This window comes from Ceratotherium simum, chromosome 17, assembly GCF_057802395.1.
Source record: "Ceratotherium simum simum isolate JZ-2026a chromosome 17, ASM5780239v1, whole genome shotgun sequence".
NCBI classification, from domain to species: Eukaryota; Metazoa; Chordata; class Mammalia; order Perissodactyla; family Rhinocerotidae; genus Ceratotherium; species Ceratotherium simum.
This window is the reverse complement of record NC_141916.1, coordinates 17,387,748-17,404,459: the sequence shown is the minus strand read 5'-3', so window position 1 is coordinate 17,404,459 and position 16,712 is coordinate 17,387,748. Positions and strand designations below refer to the sequence as shown.

The 16,712-nt window shown below is 58.0% G+C and overlaps 1 protein-coding gene across 3 annotated transcripts; it reads left to right on the top strand.

The window, feature by feature from the left end:
• The first annotated feature begins 811 nt into the window (after positions 1–811).
• On the top strand, positions 812–15,629 carry ACVRL1 (activin A receptor like type 1). Of its 3 annotated transcripts, none has more exons than XM_087442370.1 (10): positions 812–1,135; positions 5,534–5,601; positions 6,155–6,406; positions 6,587–6,798; positions 7,044–7,143; positions 7,505–7,651; positions 7,926–8,201; positions 9,131–9,328; positions 11,907–12,037; positions 13,269–15,629. In XM_087442370.1, the coding sequence occupies exons 2-10, from the start codon at positions 5,538–5,540 to the stop codon at positions 13,401–13,403; spliced, it is 1,515 nt and encodes a 504-aa protein (XP_087298496.1). In that variant the 5' UTR covers positions 812–1,135; positions 5,534–5,537; the 3' UTR covers positions 13,404–15,629. The 3 variants fall into 3 exon arrangements, with proteins under 3 accessions (XP_087298496.1, XP_087298495.1, XP_014641960.1); XM_087442369.1 differs by lacking the exon at positions 812–1,135 and adding an exon at positions 3,541–3,639; XM_014786474.2 differs by lacking the exon at positions 812–1,135 and having other exon boundaries at positions 5,373–5,601; positions 6,590–6,798.
• Positions 15,630–16,712: the final 1,083 nt, after the last annotated feature.

Here is a 16,712-nt window from a genome sequence, read left to right as displayed (position 1 = left end):
AGATGCCATTTTGCTCCCCCCAGAGTGCCTTGTCCCACCAGTGTTCCAAAGGACGTTCCCGGCCCTGGCTCTAAAGCTCCATTTGGTGGGGCGAGGGGTCTGCCTGGAAGGGGGCAATCCAAGGCGGTTCCCACCCCTCTCTCCATTCTGGCTGCCCATGGTGGGGAGAGGCGGCCTTGTCACTTTCCGCAGAGGGGGCTCAGCCCGTCCTCACCACTGACTGCGAGCTGCCTCATCTGGGCCTGTTTACCCTGCGCTTAGCTGAACCAAGAGAGGCTGCGGAAGAGGGGAGGGGACAAGAGGGGGTGAAGGGGCCCGAGGGAGGAGGCCGAAGGATTTGGACAGAGTGGAGAGTCCCCAAGGGCGGGGGAGAGGGGGCGGGGGGAGCCAAAATATTTGGGACCCTGCCAGCCCCAAACTCTGCCCTTGCTGCTCTGAGCTTCTAGGTGGGGTTGAGGGTGGGAGAAGGGCAGGTAAGTTCCCTCCCGTCCCCCCTCCCTGCATGTCCTTCTCTCGATGCCCCCCTTCCCATCCCGGGGTTCCAGGGCGCCCCCTCAGCGGCTCCTAGCGAGAGGGGCGCCCCCCCACTCCCGGCCGTCGGAGGTGCCTCTTGTGTCTGCTCTGGTCCCCCATGGCTCCGGCCCGGACCCCACAGGACCCCCGCGGCCCGAGTCCAAGGCCCGCCCCCTCGGGGAGGCGGATGTGGGAGGTTCGGGGCCGGGGCGGGGGCCGCGATCCCGGCGCTGGGGGGGCTGGCGTGACGGCTGCCCCCGGGGTCTGGGAGCCGCGCGGGGGAGGGTCCGGCTCTGCAGCCCCAGCGAGGGGCGACGGGCGGCCGTCTGCAAGCTGGGCAATAGGAAACGGTTTATTAGGAGGGAGTGGTGGAGCCGGGCCAGGCAGGAAGACGCTGGAATAAGGAACATTTTTGCTCCGGCCCCCTTCCCAGTCCCGGGAGGCCGCCGCGCCAGCCGCGCCGAGCGAGCCCCTCCCTGGCCCCGGCCCCAGCCTCGTGCGGGCCGCGCCCGGACCCCGGCCCGCCGTCCAGCGCTCGTCGAGCCACCGCGGCCGCCGCCGGGAAGGGAGGCGCCCCGCCCGCTGCACGCCGGCACCCCACCGCCCGAGGGCAGGCCCGGAGGTGAGTTGGGGTCCGCGGGCCCGGCGGCGGGGAGGGAAACGCGCGGCCTGACCCCCAACTAGAATGGGCCCTTTCTTTTGGCAGATTCCAGAGACCCCCTTAAAGAAGTCGCCTTAGGGTCAGTCCCAGCTCATTAGCAGCGCAAGCTGCCCCTCGCCCTCCGCGCACATCTGCTCTTTCCTCCACCCGAGACGGGGAGGGGGCTGGGCTGACCCGGACTGGGGATCAGAAAACTGTGCTCCTGGGGCCAGTCACTTAACTTCTCTGTTCTCCCGCCCTCATCCATAAAATGGGCCCATGGCCCTCCAGGCGGCGGGCTTTACCTGGGAGTGAGTGTCCGCTTCCAACGCTGTCGAGCCTCCCCTTCAAGCCCACCTTCCCCAGACCAGCCCTTGCAGCTGACGCTACAGGAATCTGACACCGTAACTCCATCTCACAAACCTCACCTCCAACCCTGCATGGTCAGATGATTCCCCTGCGGTGACCTTCCTTCAGGATCCAGGCCAGAGAGCATCCCAGTCTCCCTCCAGGCTGGGACCCCAGGTTTTCAGTCTGCCAGGAGCCCAGTGCTGTTGAGCCCATCTCTGGGCTGGCTGCACCCCCGTCTCTTTTCTTCTCCAAGGATGGGGCATAGTGGACAATAGCTATCACTCTCTCTCTAGGGGCCCCTTCTGGCTGGGTCAGAGTCTGTCCTCTCTGATCCCTCACTGCCCCGTTTGTTCTAGTATCTGTCCATCTCATCAAGGTGGTTAAAAATAGCTACCATTTATTGAGTACTTACTATGTAGCCACTTAGATTTATTTTTCTCATGTAATCCTGGCCACAACCCAGCAGAAGAGGTGTTATTATGCCCATCCTACAGAAGAGGAAACAGATTCAGACTTGAATCACTTGTACAAAGCTCCACGGATGGTGTAAATGGCAGGTTGGGCTTTTGGTCACATTTGTTAAATGCTTACTGTGTACCACTTCGTACTCTGCTAAACAATTTTACTACATTATACCTATGAAATGAGCACTGTTATTATTCCCATTTTTCATAGGAGAAGCCTAAGCCTCAAAATGATTAAGTAACTTGCCCCAAATCTCATAGCTCTAAGTGGCAGAGGCAGGATTTGAACCCAGGTCTACATGATCTAGAGCCCACGTCCTAACTTCTGTGCAACACTGTGCTGCCTCTGCATTCTGTCTGAGACCCTAAAATCCAGGCTTGATGCTACGTCACACGCTGTGAGGGGCTAAGGCAGTGATGCAAATGAAAGTGCTTTGTGTATAAGGGGCAACCTGGTTCGAGCAGCTCAGTCTGGTCCTGTGCTGTCTCGGTGAGACCTGCTGATGGGCAGAGTGGGTGCTTCCAGCCCCTTCATAATCACCACTGTGCTGAGCCACTGCTGCTGATGGGCTGGGAAGAAAAAGATTGACAACCACCTTCCAAGCACACTCCTACTCTGGTTCTCCCCACCTAAGACTAAGCCTACAGCAAACAGAGGATTTCTGTCTTGGCATGCAAACGAACCCGCATCGGGCACCCGCTGGTGACAGCAGCAGCAGGCAATCTCTTAACGCCTGAGAGACCGATTCGTTCTTTTTCCTCCTTTAAGGGACTTACCTATCGCCAGACAATTGGAGGAATAAAATGACCAAGCGAGGATTTATTACCAGCAATTTAAATGGATCAACATACATGGAGTGATTATGAGCAAGAAATGTAACATCCAGAGCCTCAGTTTCCCCCATTGGATTGTTGTGAGGATGAAATGAGATGAACCGTTAAAGTTCAGTAGTTAGCACATACGTAGCACTCAGAGGAGGTTAAGTCTTATTATTAAGGGTTTCACAGTGGTAAGTTAATGTTTAAAATTAGTCTAGCATTTGTGATTTCTGGCCAACAACGGTGATGCTTCTGTCAGCAGGAGATCTTTCACGAAGTTTTGCTTAGAAGTGAAAGGATGCCACCAGTCCCCAGGAGTCCGTCTGCGATGGAGTCAGAGTTCAGGGCGAATCCCGCAGGGTCAACTCTGAGTTTGGACTAGTCAGGACTCAGCACCCTCCTGTACTTAGCCCTACACGGGGCCCCATTAAAGATTGGACAGTTGCAATTTACTCAACCACATCCACAGGATTAGACCGGAGGTGGGTTCTGCAAATGCTGCCTGGCCCTCCCTGCACCGTTCCTGGGCCCAGACGCTTGAGATGTTAAGAAGAAAGCCCCCACCCTCGCCCTGCCCTCTGCACCTCACACCCACTCATCCAGTAGGCCCTGCACAGTGAAATGAAAGCACGGGGCCCAGTCTTAGCATTGTGTAGGACACATTTCTCCAAATGTGATACCCACACAAACTTATCAGAATTACCCGGGGAACTTTTAAAAAATGCGTGTTTCTTGCTGGTCCCAGATAGGCCGGATCTGAATCTGGAGTGGGGGTGAGACCAAAGAATGGGCGTTTCTAACGAAGCACTTCAGGCGAAGCACTTCAGGCGATTCTGATGCATAAGAAAATAGGTGAGAGGGTGTGCTGGGGCCTGGCCAGAGAAGTGGAAGCATGGGTAGAGGATCCTAGAAGGATGCCGGATTTCATCCTTACTGTTACCCACTTTTTCCTTCCGTTACCATACCCTCTCCTTAGCTGCTTTCTGGGCAAGCAAAGGCTGCCAAGGATGGCTTCCTGCCTGTACCCTAGTGGACAAATTCAGCTTGTCTCGGGCGTCCCCTCCAGCCTCCTGTCCTACTGCAAGTCCTCACTGCCTGCCAGGAGGGGCAAGAGACAGGAGGTCAGGCAGAGGCTGGGGACACAGCTGCGGCAGCCCAGGGCTCCATTTCCTCCCCCAGCCCTGGGCCTCTGGGGCAGAGGAAGCCAAGGCAGGAAGGCCAGAGCTGCCACCAGCCAGAGAGGCCCATGAAGCTCCCCCCCAACAGCCATCCTGCCATCAGAGCCTCAGCATCATGGATCTTTATTTGGCACCATTCTTAGACTGTGGGCCTTCTGCGGCTTATGTGGCCATATGTCTAGCCCTACCTGCCTCACCATGTGATGCCAGAAGACACTCTCCCTCCCTCATGTTAGCTGCCCCTGCCTGGGGATCCAGTCCCCAGGCACATACTTGCACACTCTCTACCATTATGCAAGTCCTTCTTGCTATCTGACCTCAGTCCTTCTTGCTGCAGCTTCAGCCCTTATCTTCTTGTTCTAAACCTTTGAGAAATGAAGAAGGGCATGGCTTCTGGAGCACGAGTTGGTTTGGGACCTGGGTTGGGGACTATCATAGATCAGAATTACTTCCCTTAATACTCTCCATGAAACTTCTAGAAAAGTTCAACCTTAGCCAGCCATAGAACTAAGGTCAAACATTTAGTCTCTAAGTGTGTTTCACTTCCCCTCTCATGTCATTGGCCCTACCCCCATGCTTTCCCAGGACAGCAAGGAGAGAGAAGGGCCAGGGAATGGCTCAGCGAGGGCATCTTATACTCTGGTGAGGTTACAGATGACCCTGGCATGACTCAGCACTGTCGAAGCTTCATATGGTTGTTATAACCCTGAGGGCTCAGACACAGCTGCCCCCTGGATTGGGAGACAGAGTCGAAAGAGCACTGGACTGGGAGTCCGGACACCTGGGTTGTACTTCTGGTACTGCCACTAAATCCTGTCTGACCTTGGACAAGTCTCCTCCCCTGTTTGATCCTTAATCCCGCCTGCTCTAAAATAAGGAGCTGGGCTTTGTGAGGCACAGGTGTCCCCCGAGGATTCTGTCATGGGGGTGTTCCAGCCCCACGCGGCTCCTCCAGACCCTGTGGCTGCTCCAGCCTGCCCTGAGAACACACCCTGACTCCCTGCTGTGCGTGACTCCTGCCTGTTCTATCCAGACCTCAATCTAAACAATCTTGATTCCTGTTCCCAGCTTGGCGGGACCCTGAATGGCAGGAAGTGGAGAGAGGAGCCTGTTTATGTTTGAGGCAGCTAGGGCTGGGGGGGCACTGGGGAGGGGGTGGGCAGGGGTGGAGGGCTGGGAGGGGGTGGGCAAGAGGCAGAGGACAGAGGGTGGAGGGGTCCTGAAGAGATGCCCCTTCGCCCCAGCCCCGTGCCCTCTGCGCCCTCCTGTCTGAGTTCAGCAGCAGAGGGGCACAGCTGGGAGTCCCACCAGCTCTCAGTCACTTAAACATGGCTCCCCACCCCTTACCCCTAACAGGATGGTTTCCATGGGGAAGTGAACCAGGACTTCCCCTGCAGGCCCCGCCCCAAGGCCAGACGCAGGGAGTAGGGAGGAGGCCTCCCTGCCCCCCCAAAATACTCCCAGTGATTTCCTCTGAGTGGGAGGGACCCGTGGTCAGTGGCTGAAAACACCAGGGGGATCACATTTCACAGATCTTACTGCACCCCCCCTCCTGCTCTTCTCTCCAGGATCATGACCTTGGACCCCCCCAGGAGAGGCCTTCTGATGCTACTGCTGGCCTTGGGCCTGACCCAGGGTGAGTACCTGGGGAGCAGGTGGGGAACAGGGGCCTGGATGGAGAAAGGGCTACTGGGCTCAGCTGAGTATGAGCTGGGGAGAAGCGATTTAGGAGCTTGGCTGGAGGGTGGGAGACAGGCTTGGTTAGACTAAGAGCCCAGCTACCCCAATCCTCCTTTGCTCTCTTCTTGATCCAAACCTGCAGGCTGGTGCTTTGTCAGTCTCCAGGGAGGGAACCACTATCTGGAGGTGCAGAGCGTGGGGATGTGGGCAGGGAGGGCTTGGGAGAGCCCTCAGAGTTGGGGCTGGGGACCAGGGCTGGGCCTGGAACTGGAGGGGGAGGTCCTAGGATCAGAGAAGGGACAGAGGTCTGATTCTCATAGTCTCAGCTGCCCCTGGTTGAGGGTAAGGCTCTGGAGGGAAGGATAATCTGAGGATGGAACTAAGGGACCAAGGCCTCAAGGGGTTTGTTTGAGAGGTCACAAGGGAGAGGGCAGTGGGACAGACATGGGTGTTGGTTTCAGCCTGGGGAGTGGGGCCCAGAGTGGCTGAGCTTCTGGTGTGTCTCCCAGGTGACCCCGTGAAGCCCTCTCGGGGCCCGCTGGTGACCTGCACATGTGAGAACCCCCAGTGCAGGGGGCCCACCTGCCAGGGGGTCTGGTGCACAGTAGTGCTGGTGCGGGAGGAGGGCAGGCACCCCCAGGAACATCGGGGCTGCGGGAACCTGCACCAGGAGCTTTGCTGGGGGCGCCCCACCAAGTTCGTCAACCACTACTGCTGCTACAGCTCCCTCTGCAACCACAACGTGTCCCTGGTGCTGGAGGGTATGTCCAGCTGCCCTACAACCCTTCCCCATCTTCTCAGACCCTTCCCTCCCTGTCCTCCTCTCTTCTCACGCTCCAGCCAGGAGGGTGGGGGAGGCAGGACCCTGGGATCTGATGGTACAGTGGCAAGGTAGGGGGATCTGGCCTGGTGGAAGCTGGGCCTCAGTTTCCCCCTTCCAGCAGCCACCCCAACTCTGGAGCAGCCGCAAGTAGATGGCCAGCTGCCTCTGATCCTGGGCCCTGTGCTGGCCTTGCTGGCCCTGGTGGTCCTGGGTGCCCTGGGCCTGTGGCACGTCCGGCGGAGGCAGGAGAAGCAGCGGGGCCTGCACAGCGAGCTGGGCGAGTCCAGCCTCATCCTGAAGGCATCCGAGCAGGGGGACAGCATGTTGGGGGTACGGGCATTGGGGAACCTGGGACACAGGGTGGTGGGGGGTAGACAGGAGCCACAGAATCAGAGGGGATGCAGAGTGACAGGCAGCCAGGAAAGGCACAATCACAGACACTCAGAGATTCGAGTGGGCGGGGCTCTGGGCGAGTGAGGAGCATGCAGAGATACAGTAGGAGGATCAGGTTGAGGATGGAGACAGGGGCTAGGGTGGGTGGGGGCAGCCTCTCAGTGGCCTCTCGGTACCTCTAGGACCTCTTGGACAGTGACTGCACCACGGGCAGTGGCTCGGGGCTCCCCTTCCTGGTGCAGAGGACAGTGGCACGGCAGGTTGCCCTGGTGGAGTGTGTGGGTGAGCAGTGGGTGAGCCCCGGGGATGGGGACCAAGGCCTCCCATGAGCTTGGAGGGGTGAGGGAGGTCTTGGCCTCTGGAGTCACAGGCAGGGCCAGGCCTGAGTCAGAATGGGCATTCTGCTGGGCCAGGAGTGGGCTGGAGATAGGTCAGGGGTAGATCCTTCTGCAGGAGCTGGGGTGTACCAGAGGCAGATGGGGATGGCCTGCCAGCTGGGTTTGGGTCTGGATTAAGTTAAACATAAGTGTTGGAGGTTCTGCAGATGGTATCAGTGCCACATCAAGATGGAGGACTCTTCTGGGGATTACTGTGCCCAGGGCCTTGGTGTGACCCTCTCCCTCTCCTCCGGCCATTGGATCAGGAAAGGGCCGCTATGGTGAGGTATGGCGGGGCCTGTGGCATGGTGAGAGTGTGGCCGTCAAGATCTTCTCCTCGAGGGATGAACAGTCCTGGTTCCGGGAGACCGAGATCTACAACACGGTGTTGCTCAGACATGACAACATCCTAGGCAAGCAGGGGGCTGCTATGCCAAGCCGGGGGCTTGCATCCCTCTGCACTCAGGGCTGGGGTTGCCAGGCCTCTGGACATTGACCTAACCCTGACCTCAACCTCTGACTCCAGCTTCCTCTCTGACCTAAGCCAGACCAGCCTCAGCCGGTCTCAGCCTCAGCTTTGCCCTGACCCAGTCCTTCCCTGATCCCAGCCCCAGCCCCAGCCCTGACCAGTCCAGCCTGCCTCATCCCTAGGCACCTCAGCCGAGCCACCTCACCCTCTGCCCACAGGGTTTATCGCTTCGGACATGACTTCCCGCAACTCGAGCACGCAGCTGTGGCTCATCACGCACTACCACGAGCATGGCTCGCTCTACGACTTTCTGCAGAGGCAGACGCTGGAGCCCCAGCTGGCTCTGAGGCTAGCTGTGTCCGCGGCCTGCGGCCTGGCGCACCTGCACGTGGAGATCTTCGGCACGCAGGGCAAACCGGCCATCGCCCACCGCGACCTCAAGAGCCGCAACGTGCTGGTCAAGAGCAACCTGCAGTGCTGCATCGCCGACCTGGGTGAGCGGGGAGGGGCAGGGGCGGACCCTACGCAGGTGGGTGGTGGGACGGGCCCCCCGCCAGGGGACGGAGCGGGGAAAGGGGCGGGCCCTACGCAGGTGGGTGGTGGGACGGGCCCCCCGCCAGGGGACGGGGCGGGGCAGGGGCGGGCCATCCACCGGGGGGGGGGGACGGGGCGGGCCCTACGCAGGTGGGTGGTGGGGACGAGGCGGGGCAGGGGCGGGCCCTACGCAGGTGGGTGGTGGGACGGGCCCCGCGCCGGGGGACGGGGCGGGGCAGGGGCGGGCCCTCCGCAGGGAGGCGGGGCGGAGGCGGGGCGGGCCCTTCGTAGGTGAGGGGCAGGCCCTTTGCAAGTGGGTGGTGGGGTGGGGCCCTCCGCAGCGGGGCTTGCGGAGTTGGGGGCAAGGGCGGGCCCTTCGCAGGGACGAGGTCGCTCGCGCTCTATCTCCGCTTGGTTCCGTCTTTGCTAGTTTGGGGTGCGTGGCGACGACGACGATACTGATTGGCTCTTTAAAACTTAGCGATGTTTGCTGCCTCATTTCACCTCCACAAGAGCCCCACTAGTTTGCTAAACACTCTTATCAAGCCCAGACTCTTTCCAACACACCACCCCGGCTCCAGGAGTTGGGTGAAAGGGGCGGGGAGCCAGGAACCTGGGTTCTGGCTTCACTGTCTACAGGGCCCTCCCTCGCCAGGCCTTGGGGCTCTGCTCTGTGAGATGGGCATAACATGCCTGCCTTAGGCCATGACAGTTTTTCTTCCTGTAGCTGCTGTCTCCCAGCCCACCTCAGGGCAGGTCTCCATTTGCCTGCCCCTCTGTGTCCCACCGTGTCTCTCCATCCCCACCTTGCCCCCTGGACCCCTGCCTCTGGGAGCCACCCTGTCTGCCCTCGGGTGAGCAGTGGGAGTGACAGGCCCGGTACCCACAGGTCTGGCTGTGATGCACTCCCAGGGTAGCGATTACCTGGACATTGGCAACAACCCACGAGTGGGCACCAAGCGGTACATGGCCCCTGAGGTGCTGGATGAGCAGATCCGCACTGACTGCTTCGAGTCCTACAAGTGGACGGACATCTGGGCCTTTGGCCTGGTGCTGTGGGAGATCGCCCGCCGGACCATTGTCAATGGTGAGGACCCGCCCTGCGCAGGGTGGGGAAAGGGGAAAGGGGCAGGTGGATAGATAGGCAGACAGGCAGGAGAGGGGGGCTTCCTGCCATAGTTGGTGCCCATGGCCTGAGGGGCTTGTGACCAGACTCCCTGGATTCCCTCCATTGTCACTCACCAGCTGGTTCAGCTGAGTGACCTGTTAAGGTTCATCTGAGTCTGCAAGTCTGTGGTTCTGACTGTGAAATCTTGGGTAAGTGATAATAACAGAAATGTTAATAATAGCGGCTAACATTTATTGAGCTTCAATGTGTGCTAGATGCCGTGCTACATATATGCATTATCTTATTTGATCGTCCTGTGCTGGCAGGGAGGTGGTACCGCTCAGTGGTTAAGAGCGTAGGCTGGGAATCTGAAGGCCTGGGTTCAGTTCTTGATTTCACCACTGACCATGGGCAGGTTACTTAACCTCTCTGTGCCTCAGTTTCCTCATTTGTAAAGTGAGAATAAAAATAGTTTTTAGTTGTTGAGATAATCCAAATATTCAGGACACTATCTGGAGCTGTTCTGGAGCTCAGGAAATCTTAGTGGCAATTATTGTTGTAATAATTAGCGCCTGACACGGTACCATCTCCATTTTTACATTTGAGGGGACTGAGGCACAGAATTACAGCTGGCTGGAGGCAGCACCAGGGTCTGAACCCAGGCAGTGTGACTCTGGGGCCAGTGCTCTTTATCACTGTGCTCATGTAAATGCCTCTGGTACTTGGTTTCCTTGTGTACAAAAATGCCTGCACTGCCTGCTTGTTGCTACCTCATTATCTACAGGGGACTGAGATTTGGAGGGGCTGGGGGCAGGTGCAGGGGCTTTATTCCTGCTGGCCTTGTACAGGGGCAGCCCTGTGGCTGGTGCCCTCCCAGCCCTGGCATGGATGGATGATGGGTGGTGGTCTGGACTGGGTGGAGAGGCTTGTCAGTCTTTGTGGAGGCTGTCCATGGGGAGGGGCTGCCTGGAGTCCTGACAGGTTGGGGACAACCCTCAGGCTGTGACTGGAGCTCTGCTCCTTGGGAACAGGGCCAGTCCCATTTCCTGAGCATCTACCAGGAGCCAGCCCCATGCCAGGCTTCATTTGCCCTCAGTGGTCATCAATGGGTGGAGGCCGAGGTGTAACCAGTCCCTCCGGGGGACTCTCGAGGGACTCAGATTCCTGCCCCTTCAGGCGTGGATTCCCAGAGTTGACTCTAAAGCTTGGGGTCAGGGAAGGGGGCACCTGGAAGCAACTGAGCCCCCTAGGACCAGGCTGCAGGCAGGATAGGAAGGCTGGCCTGGCCGGGGCTGAAGGGAGGCTGACTGAGGCTCCTGGGGTGGAGGGAAGCTCCGTCAGCCCCACACAGATTTGTGGCGCATTATAAACACTGTAATCTGGTGTCAGCCCCGGCGCTGATTAAAGGCCCATTAGACACGCTCAGGCCTCTGCACAGCACTGATTAGGGCGCGAGTGACACTGGGCTGGCCTGGACGCTGGCCATGGGGAGAACAGCTGGCGCAGGCTCTGCTGCCATTGGGCTGTGTGGCCGGGGCCCCCAGCCTTGGGCTGGGAAGTGGGGTGGGGCATGAGGCACTTTTTCAGGGTCTGGCCTCTTCTGCCCAAGCTGTCTGCAGCTGCACAGGCATCATTTTCAGAAAGCTCCTGCTAAGGACTGTGCACTTGGGAAAGTGAGGGGAGAGGGTGCTGCTGGCTGAGGGGTCAGCAGAGGCCTGTGCTATTCCTGAGGGTGAGTGGATGTAATTTGGACCGGGGTGAAAATCGCTTTCTCTTAGGAGAGGTGTTTACTTCCCTTTGTCTTTGTTCCACATGCTCGCCCAGCAGTCAGCCAGCTACCCTCCCTCGAGGAAGTTTGGAGGTCAAGAGCATGTTCTTTGGTTAGACTTTCTGGGCTTAAATCCTAGCTCTGTCACTTACTACCTGTGTGATCTTTCACAAGTTTCTTAACCTCTCTGGCTTTAATTTCCTTGCTTATTGAGCGGAGCTAATAGTATTACTTACCTCTTAGGGTTGTTGTGAGGATTTAATGCAATGCATTTAGGACATGCCTGCACATAGTCGGTGCTCAGTAAGCTTGAGGCATTACTGAGCATCTGTGATAGCTGGAAGCTGGGAGCAGTACCTGGGCCCTGGGTGGGAGGCAGTGGGAAAGACTAGAACAAGATCTGGCCTAGGAATCCAACGAGATGAGTTGAAATTTTGACTCTGCCATTACTAGCTGTGTAACCCTGGGCTCAACTTCCCTGAGCATCAGTTTCGTCATCTGTAAAATGCAGGTAATAATTGTCCCCACCTCGAGGGTTGTTGTGGAGACTCACAGGATAATGCATGTAAAATGTTTATAGCACAATGCCTGGCACATGGTAAGTGCAAAATAAATGGCAGTAATTATTATTTATAAATATATTTATTATATTATAGTGTCCCTTTCAGGGGTAGCATAGCCAGGCACTGGTTTCCTGGCACCTGGGACAGAGGGTGGGCAAGGCTCTCCTCTAGGTGGCATTGGGCCTTCTTGGCCCCAGTGATTGTCCCATCCTCCCTCCATCCCCAGGCATTGTGGAGGACTACAGGCCACCCTTCTATGACCTGGTGCCCAATGATCCCAGCTTTGAGGACATGAAGAAGGTGGTGTGTGTTGACCAGCAGACCCCCACCATCCCCAACCGGCTGGCTGCAGACCCGGTGAGCCCTCCCCTGGGGCTGGATGGATGGGGTGGTGGCTCACAGCTGGGATTTCTGGGAGGCCCAGGAACTTGTGTCTGAGCCCTCTGCTTCACCTTGGATAGATTTTGGGGGATAGATTGCAGGGTACCTCCCTGGTTAGACCCCCTCCCATATCCCTGGCCTGTGGACTCCCAGAGACCCCCTGGTTATTCTGGGATTTTCAGAACGCTTCACCTGGCCTGAAAGTCAGAGGCTGCATTTCCTGCCATGAAATTTTTGTTGTTGTTTGTTTTTGTTTTTTCTCAAAACATTCCACTTGCTTTTACAAGACACATACACATGTGTATATAAACACAGATAGGCATGCGCATGCTTCTGCATAAACATACACTCACAGATGCACACGTGCACATGGATGCCAGACTCTTGGCCCCCTGAAGACACAGAGCAGACTCCTTTGCTGACCCTTATTTCCCTGTTACCTCTCACAGTGCCTGGCACACAATAGGTGCTCAATGAATGTTTACTGAAAGATTGAATAAATGTACACATGTATACACATATATGTATATACAGACACATGTACAGTTCTACACAACATACAATCCACAAAAAGCCACACATGCATTCCTGTGCACACACATGCACTCCCTCTCAGGAACCAGCTTGAGTTCTGAGGTGGAGCTGTAGCTGGCTCACTCTGGGACCACGGAGCTTCCAGGCATTTTTAGAGCAGTGCCCACCACCCGTTCTGCTACTGTCTACGGGCCCAGCCAGCGTTGGTGGAGCACTGGGAGATGTTGCCCTCTGCACGGGGGTCCGGCTGCAGATGGGGATGCGGGAGCCCCACGGCTTGCAGATCTCCCCTTTCTTGGATCTTGGTGAAGGTGGAGGATGGGGGTGAGGTGTTCCACAGACAGTGTTCACCAAGGGGCCTGAGTGCTCCTGAAGATCTGAGTTACATCTCTCACTCTGCCCTGTCTACCTCTCTCCATCCTCCTTCTCACTCCACTCTCTTCCTCTTCCATTTTTTATTTTTCTCTTCCCATCCTTGCCTGGTCCTCCATTCTCCCTCTTACCACTTCTGTCTTTGCTTCTCCCTCCTTTCAACAATCTCATCTCCCTCTTCTCGTCCTTTCTCTCTTGCTTATGTCTCCCTCTTACTGGGCCATCCTCCTGCCTCCTCCTTTCCATCTTCCCTGACCCACGTCTCTGCTTCCTCTCTTCTGCCTCTCTCTCCCTCCCCCAGGTCCTCTCAGGCCTGGCTCAGATGATGCGGGAGTGCTGGTACCCCAACCCCTCTGCCCGCCTCACTGCGCTGCGGATCAAGAAGACGCTACAGAAACTCAGCAACAGCCTGGAGAAGCCCAAAGTGATTCACTAACCACGGGCACCTGATGCCTGACTCCCCTCTGCCTGCAGTGGGGGAGCTGGAGGGGGCAGTGGATGGTGGCCTATCTGGGTAGAGGCAGTGTGAAATGTGTGTGCTGGGGAGGGGAGTGCCCCTCTATGCCTGCTGGCCCGGCCCCCAGCCCATCCAGCCAGAAATACAGCTGGGCTGAAACCCGATCCCCCGCTGTCTAGTCTGCTCAAAGCAGCAGGCTCCCTGACGCCTGGCTCTCTCCCCACCCCCACGCCCTGGGCGCACCCCCTACTACCCCCAGGACAGGATGCAAAAGAGGCCCCAGAGCCAGGGTGGCCAAGCCAGGGAATCCCAGTCCCAGGCGCAGAGGCTGCACTTTACCCCCTGCCCTCAGTTAACCCCACTGCCCGGCCAGAGCTGCCCAGGGGGAGTAGGGCCCTGTCCACACTTCAGTAGACACCCTGCCCTGCCAGGCCTCAGCCTCTGGCACAAGCCCTGACACCCGGGGCCCATCAGTTTCTCTCTGTGGGTTTGTATCTCAGCTCCATGATGCCGTGGGCCTCTGTCTCCCGGACAAGACCCCTGCTCCTGAATGCCAGCTGCCTGAGAGAGCTGGGGCCTGATCCTGGGCCCATCCCCCACCCCCATCTTGGCTGACTTATTAGGGCATTAAACCCAAGGAGTCCTGCTGAGGGAGTGGCAGGGTCATAGGCCAGTGGAGAGGTGGTAGGTCAAATGCGTAAGGCCCAGGACTTTCAGAATAACTGAGAGGACATTGAGGCCAAGCATAGTGGGGGAAAGGCTCAGCTGGGAGCCAGGAGACCCAGGTTCTGGTCCTGGATGCTTGCTCTCTGTACGTGCATGAGGCCTTCGCCGTCCCAGGACCTTTGTGTCTTCATCTACGTAGTGAAGATTTGGTCCTGATGTCCTCTGAGGATTTTTCAGCTCTAATTTTCTTTGAAATGTCAGCCTGTGTCAGAGCTCAGCTCATCAGTCCTTCTATTCCTTATGCCCCAGCCCTTGGCAATTTGCCTCAAGATGGGGATTTGAAAATAACTGTATCTGAGTCCGGGAGTGTCAGAAACCCTCCTACCCTCTAATTCTGCAGACTCCAGTTCTTGCCTTAACCCCTGCCAGTGACCATCGCTGGGCTCAGACAGCCCTGGGCCTTCTGGCCAGCAAGCCAGCCACTCACCCCCTCTGTGGCTTACTCGTCTCTGCCCAGGTTTGAGAGGGGCTGAGGGCCGGCTTCCTGCAGGGCCTCCAAGGCTCAGAAGAAATTTGGCTCCAGCCAACAAGCCTCCAGCACCAGGTGCCTGCTCCCCACTGGCCCCTGGCCCAGCCTCACACACTTGGCCAGGCACCCTAGAGTGTGTCTAGGAAGAACCTCGTGTCTCTAGGGAAGCACACAGAAAGTTCGGCCTTTGGAAACATCAAGGGTGTAAGTCCATGCACTGAGGAGGTTACCGCCAGGTTACCACACTGGCGGGTGGATGGGCAGGAGGTAGAGGCTGACGGGTTGGGGCCGGTGGTGCTCACTCTAGGGAATAGGACAGCCCGAAGCTTGGGAAGACCTGGCCTCACAGCCCTCAGCCCTTGGGGCAGAGTGGAGAGGAACCCTCCGTTCTCCACAGGAGGTGAAGGAAACAACCTCCTCCCCTCCCGCTGTCAATGACCCAGCACAGCCTCCCGGGGCGGGCTCTTGTGTGTTTCTTCCACCGTGGCGTGGCACTTTCCCAGGCCAGGCTCCCAGCATTGTGCAAGGCCTGGAGGAGAACCAGGAAGTGAAACTGGGTGAAAACAGAAAGCTGGATGGACCTGCTGGGCTCCCAGATCATCCTGGGACAGCTTGCTTCCCAGCAGATGCTTCCCAGCAGTTTCACATCTTCTGGTCACTGGAACCCACTCAGCCCAGGAATCAGTCTGCCCCCGGAAGGATTTTATCTCTACAGGATTTGGGGGCAAAAAGCCTCCTCTTGAGACTCCACAGCCAGAAACTGAAAGCAGCAGTTCCCCAAAGGCTGGAAAATCCCTAAGAGGAGAAGGTCTGAGGCAGGAGGTGCGGTGACAGGGGAGAAGGGGGCCGGTGGGAGGAGGACAGCCAGCGGCCAGGGAGGTGAGAGCAGTCTGCATAATGCTTCTGTCGGAGCGCGGGGAGGCCTCCCAGGGTGGAAATTACAGATACTGTTTGCGGGGGCACCTGGCACGTGCTTAGCACATAGTAGGTCCTCAATAAACCACGGTTGAATCCCGAGCTCCTGCTGAATCTTCCTAGGCCCGTGCCTCTGCGGTGGCCCGTCGCAGAGGGAACCTGAGAGGACAGGGTGTCATGCCCCGTTACTTAATAGGCAGTCAAGTTCGCGCAGCCCCTGCTTAGACCCCGCGGCGCCCAAATCTCACTCAGTTCCGACCTGGACCGGGAGCAGCCTGCTGGCCACGGCGGCCACATTGCCCTCTGCTGGCCAAAGGGCTGCCCCGCGGCCGCCTCCCTGTCCCGCCGCGCGCAGGAACCCCTGGGCCTTCGCAGGCACGGGGACCTCCTCACCCTGGCCCCCGGCGCCGGCGTGCGTACGCTTCCGGTGCCTCCGCTTGCGGGGGCTGTCCCCCGAAAACCACACCTAGAAAGGAGATTTCGGTGTCCTCACTCGGAGGCAGCATGGACCCGTCCCCCTCAACTCCCTGTCCTCAATTCCCTCCTCAGCTAGCGTCCCCACCTGGCCTGATGTCAGTCCTCATCCCCGCCTTGGCATCCTGGGCTCAGAACCCCCCCATTCCCCTTCCCCCAGGAAATTGGACGCAGGGACATGCAGTGGGGGAGGCAGGTATTAAAAGAAACAGAGAGGGGACTTGTCCGTCTGACTGCCCAGCCTAGAAAATCTGTGCCTTTGTATTAGAGGTCCTCTTAGGGAGCCACAGAAAGGGTACCCCAATTCCTTTTACCGCAGAGGACCTCCCCTACTCCCTGCAGCCCCCAAGTCGGCCTCACGCCTGGAGCCTCCTGCAGTCTCCCGGTGCCTGTGTCCATGAAGGGCCCCCAACAGACCATGCCCTGCTTCCCAGAGGACCTTTAGACCAGCTTTGGGGAAATAAGAGTGTCAGGCATCCCGCAAAGGCAGCGTTACCCCTCCCACGTCCCTGCCAGACCCTGGTCCTTATGTCCCCACCCTGATGTCCACACTATGGATGGCGAGTGGCTAGAAAAGCAGTTGGAAAACTGCAGAAAAGGAGTTACAAAAAGCCTGGCTGGGGTCTAGGAAAGGAGAATTGGCTTGTTGCCCTCCAGGGTTAGAAGAGTCCTTGGGGCCGGTCTGTGGCCTAGTTGTTAAGTTC

Bases quoted from the DNA above. Each gene is read 5' to 3' on its own strand.
- ACVRL1 (XM_087442370.1), top strand. From the start codon at position 5,538: ATGACCTTGGACCCCCCCAGGAGAGGCCTTCTGATGCTACTGCTGGCC. The intron at 6,407-6,586 runs GTATGTCCAGCT...TCCCCCTTCCAG, and splicing joins CGTGTCCCTGGTGCTGGAGG to CAGCCACCCCAACTCTGGAG. The intron at 7,144-7,504 runs GTGAGCAGTGGG...CCATTGGATCAG, and splicing joins TGCCCTGGTGGAGTGTGTGG to GAAAGGGCCGCTATGGTGAG.